General features: G+C 40.3%; 1 protein-coding gene across 1 annotated transcript in view; it reads right to left on the reverse strand.

Moving 5' to 3' along the window:
* Window positions 1-5,388: 5,388 nt before the first annotated feature.
* The window catches only part of RSBN1 (round spermatid basic protein 1), a 52,894-nt gene continuing 40,890 nt past the window's right edge, over window positions 5,389-17,392 (reverse strand). The window contains exons 3-7 of the mRNA XM_030561763.1: window positions 16,050-16,187; window positions 15,463-15,605; window positions 12,886-13,053; window positions 11,746-11,854; window positions 5,389-10,846 (exon numbers count right to left, since the gene is read on the reverse strand). Coding sequence (XP_030417623.1) covers window positions 10,370-10,846; window positions 11,746-11,854; window positions 12,886-13,053; window positions 15,463-15,605; window positions 16,050-16,187 — 1,035 coding nt within the window. The 3' untranslated portion in view covers window positions 5,389-10,369. The remainder of the gene's footprint in view (window positions 10,847-11,745; window positions 11,855-12,885; window positions 13,054-15,462; window positions 15,606-16,049; window positions 16,188-17,392) is intronic.

Genomic DNA, 17,392 nt, shown 5'->3' on the forward strand with positions numbered 1-17,392 from the left:
TCGCCCCAGGGCCGGGGCGCTGCTGTGACTTAGGCCCGCCCCCGCCGCGGCCAATCACCGGCCGGGGCGGAGCGCGAGGGGCGGGCGCGTATTCAGCCCGAGCGCAGGTGTCCCGCAGCGCGCCCCCAGCCCGACGTCAGCGGGCCGCCGCGGGGCTACCTAGGTCCGTACTTGCGCGGCGCGCGCACCCTCCACCCGACAGCACGCGCCAGGCATGCGCCCCCCTCCCCCCCCGCAGCTGGGCCAGCGCCTGGGCTCGCGAGCGTCCCGCACGCGCTTGGGGCTCTAGGAGCTGCGCTGACAAGTCAGCCCTGGGCCCGCGCCTGGCGGAGAGCTCCAGGCTTCACCGGGCTCTGTCCTGCCACTGCGCCGCAGAGCTCCGCCTGGCGCCTGCCGCTGCTGTTCTGCCAGCCTCAGCCCAGCAGGGAGCTAGCTGCACGGTCTGCTAAAGCCGCCCCGTGCGTGCGGGTGCTGTACGCTGGCTCCAGTTAGTACCGCCTCAAACACAGGCAACAGAGGCAGAATGTACATCAGCAACAGACGTGCACATTTACAACATCGAGGATCAGAGGTGGATTAGGGGTTTGTGGGGCCCTGGGCCAGAGCAAGTGGGGGGGAGGCCTCCCCACCCCTTAAGCCTCACTCATCCCCCCTGCCCGGCCTGTGCTCCTGCTGGGGAGTGAGCTTCCCCACCCTGTCCGCAGCAGAAGCACCAGTCAGGTGCCTAGGGACACCCCACCAGCTGCATTGGCCCAGTGGTTAATCCCACTGGAGAGTATTGGCCTGCTGAACCCAGGGTTGTTAGCTCAATCCTTGAGGGGGCCATTTAGGGAACTGGGGTAAAAATCTGTCTGGGGATTGCTCCTGCTTTGAGCAGGGGTTTGGACTAGATGATCTCCTGACGTCCCTTCCAACCACAATAACCTATGATTCAGAGTGTGAGCTTTAGTACACAACCAGGACTGCAGGCATTAGGCACCTATACACAGAGGCAGGTTCAGGACAGTTTTTAAGAGTAGCAAACAAAAAAGCTTGTCTCAGCTAAGCTTTTTACTTCTGATTTCTGTGAGAGCTTTTGTTTTCTGTTGTGTAAGGCACTGAATTGAAGAGGAAGATGAGTCTTAACAGTAGCAAAAATTGTATTGAAATAGTAAGCAACTTATACCACACTATTACTATAAAGAGTGATTGAAGATCCAATATAAATTGGGCACAGGTAGGGTGTTGTATAAGCTGGACCTTGCATGTACCCTAGCTCAGTAATTAAAAAAGGATCATATAGCAAAGCTGCCAAAGAGAGGAGACCTCAGTCAACATAAACCCTGGAGGGGCATTCAATTGCTGTCTAGCCCACATAAAGTATTTACACATATTCTAAACAATAAAGAAAGGGCTAGATCCAAGGTTATGACAAGAACAGATAAGATTCAGATAGAAATCACATATAGATCAAATAGCAACCTTATGTAGCATCGTAGAACCGTCAATCAAAGGGCAGTCACTACTTTATTGGAATGTTATAGATTTCCAAGAAGTCATTGATACAGTGGATAGAAGTTTTATGGAAGTTGCTATGCCACTATGTAATCCCTCAGAAATTTGTGACTATCAGTCAGAGCTTCTATGAAAATAAGACATGTCTAGTAATATATATAACCAAACTGACTAAGCCAGGGGTTCTCAAACTTCATAGCACCATGACCTGCTTCTGATTTAAAAAAAAAAAAAAACCAAAAAAAAAACACAACACACTACATGACCCCAGAAGTGGCAACTGAATCCTGAGCCCCACTGCCCGGGAAAGGTGCAGGGGGGGCAAAGCCAAAACCCAAAGGCTTCAGCCCCAGGCAGGGAGCTTGTAACCTAAGCCCAGCTGCCCAGGGTTGGAGCCCTCAGGCTTTGGCTTTGGGCCTCAGCAACTCTAAGCCAGCCCTGGTGACCCCATCAAAATAGGGTGGCAACCCACTTTGGGGTCCCAACCCACAGTTTAAGAACCACTGGACTAAGCCATTTGAGGTTACTATAGCCATTAGCCAATGTGTTCCAGCTTCAAAAATAGCTCCATCTTCTTGTCCGGATCTCAGATGCTTTACATTGTTTACAGGCAGTGTCAAAATGCTGTATGGTTGTAAAAGTAAGCATTCCATTTTCAGCCAAGATTTTGCTAATTCAGAGAATACAAGAGTTATAGAAACAAAGAAATACAAGAATCATGTTTAAAAGAAACCTCAAAAGATAGCAGCCAAAAATGTAGGACAAACTAAGATTCTAGAATTTTTATACCTACTTTTAGTTAGCATTTGTTATACAAGTTGTGTATTGTTTAAACTTGTACACATGCCAGAAACCCTTTTAAAAAAAAATTCAAAATCCCCCTGCATTAAATTAGTTTAATCACTCGTGTTTTCAGACAGGTACAGTTCTCTCAGCTAATGTCAATTTCTCATTTTCCCCCTCCACCATTCTAATAGTTTAGCATTCTGAAAAGTAGTTTGGGTATAATACTTTAATTCAGTAGAGTCACTAAGGGAGTTTGTTTTTGTTTTGTTTTTAAATGCTGCATAATAACTCTTTCTCTGCTGAAGTTAACTTTCTCCACACAGCAGAGAGTTATTAGCATGAACATGCTCTTTCAAGAAATTTAGGTTCAATAGAGACAGATTTTCTGAGCAAAAAAAGGAAACACAGGTTTGTTAAATTTTTAGGAGGATGTTCATTGTGCAGTTCAAGTCATTACTTGTCATTTCAGCAGCTTAACCCTGAACAATATTGTATTTTTAATTATAATCTTCAGTTTAATAGTACATACCTTTTTCATGCCTTTTTCAGGGTTTTTATGCTACTGATCTAACATTAGCTGTCACTTATGGCTCTCAGTGTTTGTAACTCCAGCAAAAAATTCTACTCTGATAAAAGTCCAAGAATCTTGTGCAAATGATACTTATTTGAATTTTTTAATTTAAATGCCAGTCACAGTATATTTGCAAAATACATTTTCACCGTGTCAAAGGATCCACAAGTGGCTCTCAGGAGGAAACTATTCTCTATTTAAAGTCAATAGAACAATCTAGGATCCACACGATTGACAGAGAAAAGTGATTCTGATCAATCAAATAGCTTAATTTAACATTGCACAACCATCAAAACTATCATTGCTCTTCTTTCCGAAGGCATGCACATCTGAAACTATGCTATCTCATGAATAGTTTACTGGTCCAGATGACATTCTGTGATGTGCCAATAACAGAAACAGTGCTCTATGTTTGCCTGCTTTAGCATGAAAGTTCGAGAATTGTGATAAACGTAAATTACACTATGCTACTTTGCCACATATAAATAGCACCATGAGTGAAAAGCCACTATTTCACAGAACGTAGTGGAGATAGTGTTCTACAAGTTTTACCTGCTGTTGTAGTGGCCGGTCAGTTCCCTGTAGGCAGACTATAGATCAGCAGCAGTCCTGCATGTGCAGATGCAGTAGAGAATTTTCTCCACTTTGAAATACTGACTCACTATCAGGTCAAATTTTTGACATACACTTTTACTAAGGTTAAGTAAAATATCCAAGGATGTACAGGACCTCCTGTGGGGAGAGAAGTATTGTTATACAGTGTTCAAATTGGAGTAGATTATAGAGGGATTGGGATAAATCCATTGTAGGGTTGTTTGGGGTTTAACAAACTTTTTAAAACATGCCATTTGGTACAGTTTGGCGCATTCTAAAGCCAGAAATTGTCTCTAAAATACTTTGAAAGAGCACGAGATCATCCACATCATCATCACCCCTAGCAGGGATGGTCTGTAGTATCTGGAGACAGGATCGGGAATTGTAGCAGAGGCCTCATAACTTAAAAAACAAATCTTGCAGAGGTTTTAGTTCTATTAGAGCTGTTGGCCACCTTTCCCATACTGCCATTATATGCAACATATAGCAATCATGGTTTCTCCTTCTCTCCTCAAAGGCTACATCTAAACTACTCGCCGTATCGGCGGGTTAAAATCGATTGCTCGGGGATCGATATTTCACGTCTCATCTAGACGTGATATATCGATCCCCGAGCGCGCTTATATCGATTCCGGAACTCCACCAACCGCATCGGAGTTGCGGAATCGACAGGGGGAGCCGCAGACATCGATCCCGCGCGGTGAGGACAGGTGAGTAATCCGATCTTAGATATTCGACTTCAGCTACTTTATTCACGTAGCTGAAGTTGCGTATCTAAGATCGATTTCCTCCCGTAGTGTAGACCAGCCCCTAGATAAAAGGTCCAGTGATTGCAGGCTTTAGTTTTTCAACCTCTTAATTAGGATATGAAATTAAACATTTTATAATAGTTGCTAACTCCGTCTGCTTTGAAGTAGCTTAGATTTTGTTTTTTCTGGGCTACTAAGAGAATGTAACAACCCTATTCTGAGAGTTAGGGGAGCTCCAGGCCCCAGCACTCCAAGCGTGTGCTTGGGGCAGCATTCCGCGGGGGGCGCTCTGCTGGTCGCCAGGAGGGAGGCAGGCAGGGTGCCTTCGGTGGCATGCCTGTGGAAGGTCCGCTGGTCCCGCGGTTCCGGTGGACCTCCCGCCTGCGGGAGGTCCACCAGAGTTGCGGGACCGGCAGAGCACCCCCTGTGGCATGACAGTGTGCTTGGGGCGGCGAAATGTCTAGAGCCGCCCCTGCTGAGAGTATATGTTGTTATGCATACCCAGCATTTAGCAGACATTACTAGAAAGACCCCCCTAAATTTCTTTTATCCTTACATATTTTGTCTGATTAGGACATACACCTGATGGGGCGATTTTTTTTTCCCCCATTCCCATCCACAAGCCACCATATTTTCCTGCTTTTAAAAGCCAATTCTCAGGATTTTTAGTTTACCTGTACCTGCAGCATGCTTCAAAGTGATCCCAGCACTAGCTAACCACTGGAGATTAAAAAAGGAAGGTGAGAGGAGGCATGAGGACAAAATCAACCTCTGAGACCAGGGCCAGCTCCAGGTTTTCTGCTGCCCCAAGCAGCGCAAAAAAAGAAAAAAAAAGCCACAACAGCACAGTTGCACCACTCCACTCTACAGTGGCAATTTGGCAGCAGGTCTTTTGTTCCGACAGGTACTGAGGGACCTGCCCCCAAATTGCCGCCAAAGTCACAGACATGCCACCCCAGTAGTGCACGGAGTGGTGCCTCTTGATATTGTATTGGCCACCTCAAGCACCTGCTTCCTTAGCTGGTGCCTGGAGCCAGCCCTGCTGATACTGCCAGTGTTACTGATCTTTGAAGAAAAAGTGTTCAGATGTATCTAGAGGAGAGGATAGGTTTATATTCTAAACATTTGCAGTTGCTCAGAAGACAGGAGTTATGTCTATTAATTTAAATAAATTTAAATAAGGAGAGACTGAAGTAAAGGACGAAATCAGGTTTATTAAAAAAATACTTTACAGGAAAAAAATCTATGCATTCCATTGTACTATTTTACAAAGAAACAGCTTAACAGTTTGACACGCTTGTACAGTCAGCTACTAAAAGAAATACACTGGTTAGAGGATTATTCACATAGAGGTTCTGTTTACACTACGCATTATAAAAACCTCTTTAAAACTTTTCTGTTAAATGTCAATAAATATACTAGGGTTGCACAAAGCAAACAGTCTTCCAGGCAATTGTACATGTCCTCTGTATGCAAACAACTGAGATACATTAAAACCCACAGAAAATATATTAGCTGCCAATCAAATTAAATCACAAAATCATATAAGAAATCTCTTTACATGTTGTTCAAAGAAATTAGAAGTACAAGTATTTCTTTAGACAGTTGAAGAGTGCTATAATATTAGCTCCTCAGCTACATGTGCTATTTGATCATAATTATTTATATTACTGGAAGGTAATGTAAGGCCATAACATTGTTGGGGAAATCTTCTTTGAGACCAATGTAAGTTAATTTACAGTACAAGCCTTCAGGTGAAAAAAGGTCCCTTTTCAGGAGCTGAAGATAATGTCCCTCCCACACCTCATGCCCTTTAAAAACAACCAATATGGCTACATACACTTAGCATTTAGAATAATAAATGTAAAGTGCTTATCACTCAGTAAAATTCAAGCATGTGAATGGCAGAATGAGCAAAATGAAGGGCTTGAACTCCCATCCATCCTGCAGCTCTGACAAAATAGAATTATGTCAAGAGACTGGGACTAAGTACTCATGTAGGAAAACAGTTGACAGATTAACAGTTTTTCTATATGGCAAAAGGTATATTAATAACTACTTTATTACAAAGCCCTAGAGAACACTTCATTGAGTGTTCCATCTTCTTGCAAGAAAACACGTCAACAACAGAGAACTGAACTATTGGCTTCACAAAGTACTTTTAAAACAGGTCCAGTTTCTGCACAGAAACAATTAGGACACCCAAAGAAGAGGAAAATGTAATATAATAATTATTTGACATTTCTCATATTTAGAGTTTCTATTTGGCTAACTGATCTCTGGCACAACATGGCCCGTCACTTTTATCTCAGTTTGCAGTTTTCTTTGGCTGCTAATAAAAGAATTGTAAGCTGCGCTTAAAACAGAAGCCAAGCCCAAGTTTCCATCTTAGGCTATGTCTATACTACCGCAGTAAGTAGACCTATGCTACTCAACTCCAGCTACATTATTCATGTAGCTGGAGTCGATGTACCTTAGGTTGAGTTACTGTGGGATCTACACCATGGGGCGTTGACAGGAGAGAAAATCTCATCGACTTACCGTACTCTTCTCATTGGTCGCCTGGAGAGCCATCTTCAGTCGATATGGTGGGTCTTTACTAGACCCACTAAATCAATGCTGGTGGATCAATCTCAGAGCGTCGATCCCGGCTGCAGTGTAGACCTGCCCTTACAGCTAGTTATGCTCTCTAGTATCATGTCCCTGGACTACTGCATTAAAAATCTGATTTGGTTTCAAGGCGAGAGAGTATTCCAAATTTCAGTTCCAGACTTCAACCAAACCCATAGGTTTCTAAAAGACAGGGCAGATCTTCAGTGGAGCTATGATGATTTACCCCCACCAAAGTTAATGGAATTATTATAAACACCAGCTGACCTGATGTATCAATGAATTCTAGAGGAATATTATCAAAATGTGACACAGACTGTTCTGAAATTTATTCCATCTTTATGAATAGTTCTATTTCATCGTATCTGTAAATCCTCAGTCTGACAGCTGTTGATATGATATATTCTTGCCAACTGAATTTGAGATATGCCTGCATAAAAAGTATAGGCATTTAATTTATCACTGAATTTAATGAGCTATCTTTTGAAAGCTTTGAGTGATTAAGTCAATCAGAAATTGCCGTTTTCCACCAATTACTTGCAAATATTTTACTCTTAAGACTAGCCAAAGATTTGACTTGCCCGATATTATACTGAAAAGATTAACTTGTCCATCTGTCACTTGATTTCTCACAAAGCACAAGTACGACATCTGTATTCTTCACATTTGTTATTCAGTAAGCCATTTGTAGTGCTGACCAGTTTAGAGTACTGCACATCCGAAGGTATTATTCCAACTATAATTCACTGATTTCAGAACTATAGATACAATCTAATGGGCAACAGATTTAGCCATTGATTTCATAAGCAATTCTTTCCATACCTATATTTAGAGATGAGCTGGAAGAGTCAAGTTTGGAAGAAGTGTGGTCATTTTGGATTTTGCAAATGTTTCAAAAATTGCATTAGTGTTTCATTAAAGATTAAAATATGTACAGGCAAAATTAAGAAAAAAGTTAAAATTTCATGAAGCTTTCAATTTTATATCTGAAACAAATCTATTAATCTCTACCTCAGGCTTACAAATAACATCAAAAGAATAGCAACATCATCCAAATCATTCTATGGCTAATTTATAATGAAGAGGAGGACGTCAACTTGACTCTAAGTTTTGAACTAGTAAACTAAGTGAGTAAAAGGAAAGTATGGTACAGTGGTTAAAGGCATTCAATCCACAGAAGTAAGAGTGAGAAGCAGTTTCTTGATACTTTAGAAAGAATAGATTATTTCACATAAGTAAGATACTGTTTTGAAAGCAGTGTGAAGCACTCTGTTGGTCTACTGTATTCATTAGTTTACAAAGCATGCTATTTAATATAGTTTACAAAGACATACTTCCAATACACATTTACAAATTATATGTCTCTCTCTTTTCATTTTATTTCAAGCTCTAGAGGAATACAAGTAAAAAATAATGGTGCACAGTGCATCTTAAATTGTGAACCTTTTTAGCCTAAGTATGTTTAAATTTTGCATTTTAAGATATATGGGGATAATTGGTTTTATAAAGGGATGAATAGCTTTTCCTTCAATTGTAAGGTCTTTGAAGATATGTCAGTTCCTGAGTGATTATACACAGTGCTGACTGTCAAGGGACAATCACCTTATTAGTTAGCAATGACTTAGAGATGATGATACCATCTTTAACACGGCCAATGAATACCACATGGGAGAAGGGAAATGAGCACTTGGAAGACAAGCAGAGTGAGTTAAAAAAGAAAGGGAAAATAACATTAACGTGATATTAACCAGTGCGAACATGAAAGAGGCACTGAAGCCAATATTGCCTGCGAAGAATTCTACTTTGCACAACCCATTAAAGCTCTATAAAATTCTTCAACAAAAAAGTGGGAAAAATGCCAGAGAACAGAGGGCCTGTTTCTGAACCAGCTTTGATAATCTATAATTTAATTTTAGCAAAAATTCTACCCCTGCATGAATCATATTACTTTTCATAAAAGCTTTCCATTCTAACACCTTATTTACACAGATTACTAAACAAGTCACCACCACTTCAATCTGTAAATTAGTCTGAAATATTTTCTAATTTGTCTTCATTTTTGTACTGAAGACAATACGTACATATACATATATAAGGAGTAATACAGATTCTAACTAATCACTGCAGTATTTTCTGATGATTATTTTGCTATCAGTTTAAAATTGTGACCTCTATACTGAGGTGCTAAGATGCATATAAGTCTACACAAAACAATATTGCACAAAGTAATATTTATAATAACATATTTCAGAACCTTTTTAAAGAGAAGATTCATAATGGATATTTAAAAGATGCACCCAGAACTAATAACACAGCATCTTTTCCTTATTCTAATATAGTGTTAGAAATCTCTCTCCTACCCCAGTGAGGATTAGAACATTAAATTGTCTGGGAACAACTTCAGTGGCACCACAATCAAGTTTGTATCCTAGGTGTGGGGGGGAACTCTTCTTTCTGATGACTAGAAAAGACAGTTGTTATATAAGTGGTGAGTGAAAGTCAAATACAGATCACACAAACATTCAGAAATATCATAAAAGACTATAAAAAGAACTATGTCAGCAGATGACACTCAACATATTAGCTTGTGTCACTGATTTTTCAAACACAGCACCAGGGTACCCAAGAGCTACAAGTGGAAACAGCAACCCAATGCCATAATATTTTATTTTGAAATAGCAATACAGAACTTCAGAGAATAAGGACAACCAATACAAATTGGTTATCACTGACCCAACTCTATTAGATTAAGTGCATCAGTACCAGGGAGAGGATGTTTTCCATCAGATGCTTATTGTGAATTTATCAAAACAAGCTGCCAAGGTTGTTAGTATTTTAATGCTTTAAAGTGCTCAGACAAGAATGCAGTTACCTCCATAAGACTGCCTTAAAAAAATAACACTAGAATTAGTCATGTTCAGGAAAAATGTATTTAGGAAACAAAATCCTCACATCAAACATTACAAGCAGTACTATGGAAAGTGTTGTGTCTAAGTGATTACATTTCAACAGGATAAGATGTCACACTTCACCTTTTTATGAACTGTTTAACAATTAAAAATTAAAAGATTTATACATCTAGTAATTTGAGTATCCACCACAAATTTAAGGACAGACCAAAACATCACTGATCATCAAAAGTGCTGTGCTTTCTCTTTGATTTTAGCAATTAAAATCAGATGGGAGAGTCTTCTACAGAAGCCATCCTTTTATGGTGAAGGCTAAAGAAAAAATTAAGTAGGGGGATTAGATTTACCAAGATAGTTCAATGATTTTTAGTGCCTGGAGGAATTCCATTCTGATTTTGAGAGGAGATATTGAATTATTACCTCATTAAACAGAAAGAAGTGGTAGACCACTATTACATGCTGTACTATGGGAGTAAAATACAACTTGATCTTTTGCATAATCTGTGTAAAAAAGATATGCTTGACATTTTGGAATGTCGCTTTTCTTTATAGAATTATAGGCAAGATTTCTCCAATAAAACATAAGCAAGTTATAAAACTATAACTTCACATCAAAATTTTAAAAAGTTGTTAAAAAATGTTTGACTATTTACATATCACACAGAAGAGTCTGTGCGATCCTGTGGATTATGTTGCTGATCAGATTCTAGTTTAAAAACTGGAAGAGGCTGGGCCACCTGATCTGGTTGCAGAACGAGTCCCGAAATTGATGAAATTGAGGAGGAGGAGGAGGAGGATGGTGCCCCCGTTGTAAACTGCATTTCTACACCTGGTTCCTCAGACTCTGTTTTTACACTTACACATTGGAGTTCACCTTCTGACTCTGTCTTTTCAGGGATATTACTGTTCATGTTTGAATTGCTTTCTGTATTTTGAGAAGACTGCCCCACAGGATGGTACTGTTTGAGCCTTATATGCCAGGCTAAACTGCAGACAGCTGACACTGTTTTGAACTGATGAATGACATTTCTAGGGATGAAGTAGATGTCATTGTCGCACAGCTGGATTCTAGCATAGCGAATGCCTTCCCGTCTCATTTGGTTTAGCTTGGCTTCATCCACCCATTGAACACACTGAGGGGAAGAAAGGGGAAAGTTACTGCTAAGCTGTATGCAGGGTCCAAAGCTGGGCATTCACTTAGATAGAAGAATACACTTTCAGTCCAGCAACCCATTTGATTGCGACTACTCCTTAAAGAATACAACTTCAGTTAAGAAGCTACTTGCAGCAAGAACAAATCCTTAATGTCTCATTATGAAGTGTTCTGCGCACCTATGAGGTAACAAATAATGATCCATTGCCACTGCATTATGGGTCACAGGCAGGTCTTAAAACTAGAATTAGAGCTTCAGTAAGAAGCTTTTGACCTGGCATTACCAGACAAGGCTGGGTGTGGTTGGTCTGGTACTAGGAGACCAAACCTCCAACTCTTTAGCATCATGTGGCGGGGGGGTAGGTTAGAGGCATGTGTGCACAGTAAATCCTCACCCAGTTTAGAATTATTTCTGTAGCACACACCATATCTTAGACATTTCATGGTATTACTGTCTTGCAGGAGACCAGCTACTCAAGAGGCTCCAATGCTTTATGGTGTCAGACAGACATGGCTTATGCCAGAAAGAGTCTGAAGCAAGTGGGGGTGAATGGAAACCCAAATTATGTGAAATTCCTGTAACCCATACTCAAGACTTCTTGGTTCCTTGTCTCATGAAGAAAGGAGCTTTGTGGCACTTGGTCATGCTAGGATCAAAACCCATGACCCTCATGTGGTGAGCCTACCACCACTAAGACAAGAACTGGAGATAAATAGCTCTAGTCATAAGCTTAGAACCATGTCTGAGACACCCACTATTGATACCTTTATTTCAAAACATTTGACTAACACTAATTTAAAAAAAAAATCCATAAATATGCTGCTTTTGAAGCTATTTTCAAAATGCTGGAAATAAGTTGCAACTAGGGAACACAGTACCTGTGACACTGGAGGTTCATGCAAGTCTAACTGAAGTCTCTGTACCACATCAGTGAAGTCTTCAGCATGGAAACAAACCACATCTTTGGTTATTCGAGGTTGGACACTCCTAGAGATGAAGATTGTCAAGACTGAGTTTTAAAGAATTTGTGGTTACAGCTCTGGAAAGCAAGAGTCGCCATAAAGAAAATACCTATTATATAGTTTTCTACTGGGTAATAAGTCTCTCAGCATCACGACTAGTACAATAACATTAGTGTATGCATATTCTTTAGACTCCACAGATCCTACCTCATTTCCTGAATTGCTTCATTTTATCTTTGACTTGAACTTTACATAGCAAAAGAGACTGCATTAGGGCTCCAGGGGGCTAGGTGCAATTCCAAACTCTGCCACAGACTTCCCACGTAACTTCTGAAAAGTCACTCTGCCTCAATTCTCCTATTTTATAATTGGGCTAATATCTATATTTTAAAGGAATATTGGAAAGAAAAATTTGTAAGACACTCAGATACTATGGTGATGGGGACCATATAAGCAGAAATTGCTTGTTCAATGGATTTGAAATATAGGGCAAGGGAAACACTGGCGCTGCTTATTTATCTTAATCTTGGCCAATATTGTTGCTGATGACACTGTTCCTGTCGTCCAATTTCTACTGTAATTGCTACAGACAACATTACCAACTCAAAGCTTGTGATTTCTTCCCAGGACTTAGTTACCAGCAATGCCCTGAATCCGGGAGCTGGAAAAATATTGTTGGTACCATCACAAATGAACAATTGACCTGACAATATTCTGTTTATGGAATTGAACTTACATTATAATCAATTAGGAGATGAAGGAAAAGACATGCAAGACGCACCAGATACAGTGGCCTCCACTGCATATCATGCAAGCTCCCTGAAAACTACTCCATGTTAACACAGTTTTTGTGCTGGTCTCAGGAGGGAGAAGGAAGTAGGGGTAAAAGTTGCCAGAGATATGTATTTATTAGATTATGTTTTACAGACTTTACACAGCATTTGAATAGTCACTACTAGGCTGCTATTCAACCAACACGCCACATTTTCTCCCTTTTATAAAGGGAAGTCAGTCTCAAATCCAACTGGAGTGGTTACAAAACTCAGTCACACTTACCATTCACCAAACTGTACAGCTTTCAGCACTCCTACAGCAGCTGTACTCTGCCAGTCAAACCCCTGACCTACATGATCAGCATGGGCTCTTGTTCGATCTTCAAAGAGAACTTCACGGGGCTCACTGGTCCGAGGTAGGTACTGGAGGTTTTTTATTTCGTTCATTGATCTATAAAGTGGGGTGAAGAAAGGAGGGAAAAGGATGCTCCAGACTACTCAGAGACGAGAGGAATGGTACAGCTTTCCTATTTGTATATGTATTAAGGTAATTTTGAAGAAATATTGCTAGTGTACTGTAGCATTCAAAATCCAAGACCAAAAATGTTCCCTTTGTTTTTGCTATATGTATTACGTATCAAATTTGGTATTCAAAGATTTAAGTATAGTTAGTGCTGCAGATCTGTCATGGCATTTTTTTTAATCAAAACTCACAGAGCAGTCATGGTAAATTTAGTAAAAGTCATGGATTTAGTGACTGCTCTGAGACATTTGATAAAAGATACCCTGACAAAGGAAGGGGCACCAACCACCTCCAGCAGCACCCTCCAACCAAGAACTGCAGCCCCCATCCCAGCCTGGTGCAGAGGGGAGGACTGGGGTGGGGGGATGGGACTGGATAGTGAGCCACCCTGCACTCATCCCAAGCAACAGCAACTTCTGTATCTCTAAGGGCTGGGCCCCAGGATTAAGAAGGAGCCTGCCCCACACTCATCTCATGCCTGGGCTTTGGTGGCTCCTGTGCTGGGTAGAGCTGAGCCTGGCTCCCTGCTCTGGGCATTGTGAATTGGTATGCCAGGTTGTAGTGTCACTCAGGTTTGACCCACCTCCCATCCCCACCATGATGGAGGGACAGCTGGACCAAACCTGAGCAGTTGTGTGACCCCCGTGCAGCCGATTGCAACATCTGGAGCTGGGAGCCACGGCCAGCCCTGCAGGACATGAGCTGCTGGTATGGAGTGAATCACAGACATAAAAAAAACAACAACAAATGGGGAAAATCACGCTATACGTGACTTGTGTCCTGCTGTTACAAATCTATACCTCTAACTAGTCTAGATAGATTTAATTCAGACTGAGGGAAAGACAACAAGTAAAAAGGACAAGTAAAAAGAACTCTTTAGTCAACCTCTGAACAGTCACATTGGGATGTTTTATTATACTTTGAAATACAAGAATTGGGTCATACTTAAAAATTCAATTTAAAATACAGACCCTTCAAAATACTAAGTTATCTAGTGAGAACCTATTAGGTTTTCTGTTTAAAGCTGCGATGAAAATGTGATTCGAATTATTTCTCTCCCCAAGATTTGTTGCACAAAATACTCCCAAGAAAAATTGAAGGTAAATTTGCCTCTTGGATTTCAAGCAGCTGCTGGGAGGTAGATGTTAATGCTTTTACTCAAACTTGAAAAATTACAGTTTTAGAAATTAAAATAAAAAGCAATGTAAACAAAATTAACACTATTAACAATTAATTTATAACTGCAGAGTCAGATTTTCCATTTGGCATTTCCTTGGACTCTAGAGGATGGAAGGCTTTGTCAAACAATTTAACTACAGCTGCATGGTTTATCAAAGTGTTAAACAAAAAACTGTCATTGGCAAGAGGTATTTTAAAGATTCACAATCAAAGCTTTTTTTTATTTTTATTTTTTTTAAGAGGACAAGAATATTCCTCTAACAAATTCTCTTTGGCAAAAAATTATAGCCTTCATTTCCCTACAGTTACAAAATAATGGCATAATTTTGTGCTTGCTGGCTTCAGCACAGTGCTGAAAATGTTTGTCATTTGCTAATGTAAAACAGTGAAGGGAAGTCATGCGGTATAGTGAGATGGTACCCTCAAATAGTAACCTTTTAAAAAAATTACTGGAATAATCGATTTAGATTTGTGTGTTAAATATAGTGCAATACAAATCCAGAGAATAGACCTTACCAATACAATATTTAAATAAGGGCAGCTGAGGAGATTTAAGTAGTTAAGAGAACATTCCTCTGGAATACAGCATTTCTTGAGAAGGAAACCAATACCAAGACTACTTAAATAAGTAGCATCAGGACCAGCCTTGAATGCAGGGTAGGGACTTCTGCACTGTGTTGGAGAAGTACACCAAATATTAACTTTTTCACAGACAGAAGTAGGAAGCAGACAACAGGGGATGGATCACTTAATAATTCCCTGTTCTGTTCATTCCCTGTGAGGCACCTGGCATCAACCACTGTTGGAAAACAAAATTCTGGTCTAGATGGACCACTGATCTGACCCGTATGGCCATTCTTATGTTCAGGAACCCAAGAAATCTGTCAAACAGGTAATACATAATGCTGTCAACCTCGAGGAAACCTTAAACTCAAATGCACTTATCTGGAACATAGGCAACATGTTAGTTTGGCTTAAATAACTGGACTGCTTGCTTCTAAAGCAAAAGGAATGAAGTCACATGGGAAATTTAAGAAAGCCATGAAGTTTACCTTTTGAAAGACTAATTTCACACACAATAAGGACCAACGTTAAGACCTTAGGACAGTACTTTATCTACCTGTAATTTTCTTTTCTATTAAAGGAAAATAATGTTACCGGCGCCGTTTGAATGGTGATTTTGGCATATCTGCTGTCGGAATCATCTGTTCTCCTGGTCTCACCCACATTATGGGGCCATCATCACTTTGTGACCTGCACTGAAGCTGGAGGCTAGAAAGAGTGCCCCAGGGCAAAGTCATCTAAAAACAACACAAAAAGCTATGTCAAATGGACAACAGTTAAATTTTTGATAAGCATTGGCTCATGTTCATTACCAAGAGAACTACATAAAAACCAAACCTTATTCTTAGAGATGAAACGTTGTATTCCACCAGCATTACAGTTAACTTATTCAGCTTTTAGAGAGTAAGCCATTGTGAAACAGACATGCAACAACAGCCCAATAGTTTCTCCAGTTAAATAACTGATTGCTGTAACCTCTAAATTAATCTCCTTTCAGTATCTACTTCTTTGAACAGAGGGTAGATTTTATCAGCATCCTCAGTAAGGTAGTTTGAAAGTTCATCACCATCTGAATGGAGAGGCTGTACCTAAATTCTCTCATTATTTAGCAACCTGAAGTTGTAAATTAGAAGTGTTAAAACATTTATGCTTGATAATAATTTAAACAGTATAATACTCACTCTCAGAAATGGAGATTCCTCCAACATATCAAGAAATTCTGGGAAGTAGTCACCAACTTCTTCATCTACTGCTCCAACAAGACTTATCTGCCGCATCGGACCTGCTCTGTAGGTTCCACAGCAGTACGTTCTATTGACCTGAGAGGGGTCAGAAAAAGCAAAGACAAAATGAGACACACTGTTCCATTACAGGAAATTAAAGTTGATTAAATCAGTGTTTCAGACTGCAATGGAGTTTACATTCAAATCCAGGACTTCTTTACATACTTGAGAGCAGTTAGTATCTTTAGAGTACATGAAGAAGCTGTTCAGCGTCAATATACACTGAGCATGAGCACTTCAAGGGGCAAGGGGAGAAAAAAAGAATTTGACTCCAAAAGGAATAGTGCTAGGTAGCAGACTGATAAACATTATGTTGTTTTCTTAGCTGAACAGCACCAAGTCAGTAATTTAAAACAGATTAAAAAAGCCACTGTAGCCAGCACAAAGAATGCTGTGTTTCATAAAAATGCCTTGTCATATTTTCTATCAATAAAAATTAATCACAAACCTAAATAATTGCTTTGAGACTGGGTTAGCTGCTGCCTTCAACTATATTTGTATACACCAGAATACACCTTTGAAGTTATCAATAAAGCATTAAATGAAGTTTAGAGGATTTAAGAGCAAAATACTCTATATTGCTAGTAAGCAGCTTTGTTTTCTTTCTCCACAAATGATAGTATGTGACTAAAATGTAATGTTATTAAAAAAAAACATTCTGAAATACCAGAATTAAAAGTAGATAATGACCAAGCAGATTCACTCATGTTCTTGCATTTTTCTCATGCAAAGCAAACACTCAAAGTAAACAGGATACTAATAGGGAGCACAGACTCAGAGGTTGCATTGATGTGCCCAAAATATTCCTCTATTCTTGGGGTAGATGAATTCGATTTCAAAACTAGTGTTGACCAAAAGAAGAGATACATTCCCATTCATTGAGTGGCTGCGAAGCAGGAACTGGACATGTGCCTTATACTAACAGTAGATGTGACACCACTTCAGCTTTCAGTGGCATAGGAAAAGACGGCACTGCCCCCCCCCACACACACACACGTGTGCAGAGGAAAGGGAGGTCCACGGTGCCTCTCACATAGACACCCTAACACCCAGTCTCAGGGCTCTCTGTCTGTGGCATACATCGAGACTGCCTGTTCTCAATTCTGCACCTGGGGTTTTGGGGGTGAGGCTGTGGGCTGCACTGATGGTGCCTATCCTGCACACCCCACCCTGATCTCAGTGCTTGTGGCATTCACAAAGCATACCCATTCTCAGCTCTCAGGGACTTAGTGATGTGTCTG

Source organism: Gopherus evgoodei, chromosome 4, assembly GCF_007399415.2.
Source record: "Gopherus evgoodei ecotype Sinaloan lineage chromosome 4, rGopEvg1_v1.p, whole genome shotgun sequence".
NCBI lineage: Eukaryota > Metazoa > Chordata > Testudines > Testudinidae > Gopherus > Gopherus evgoodei.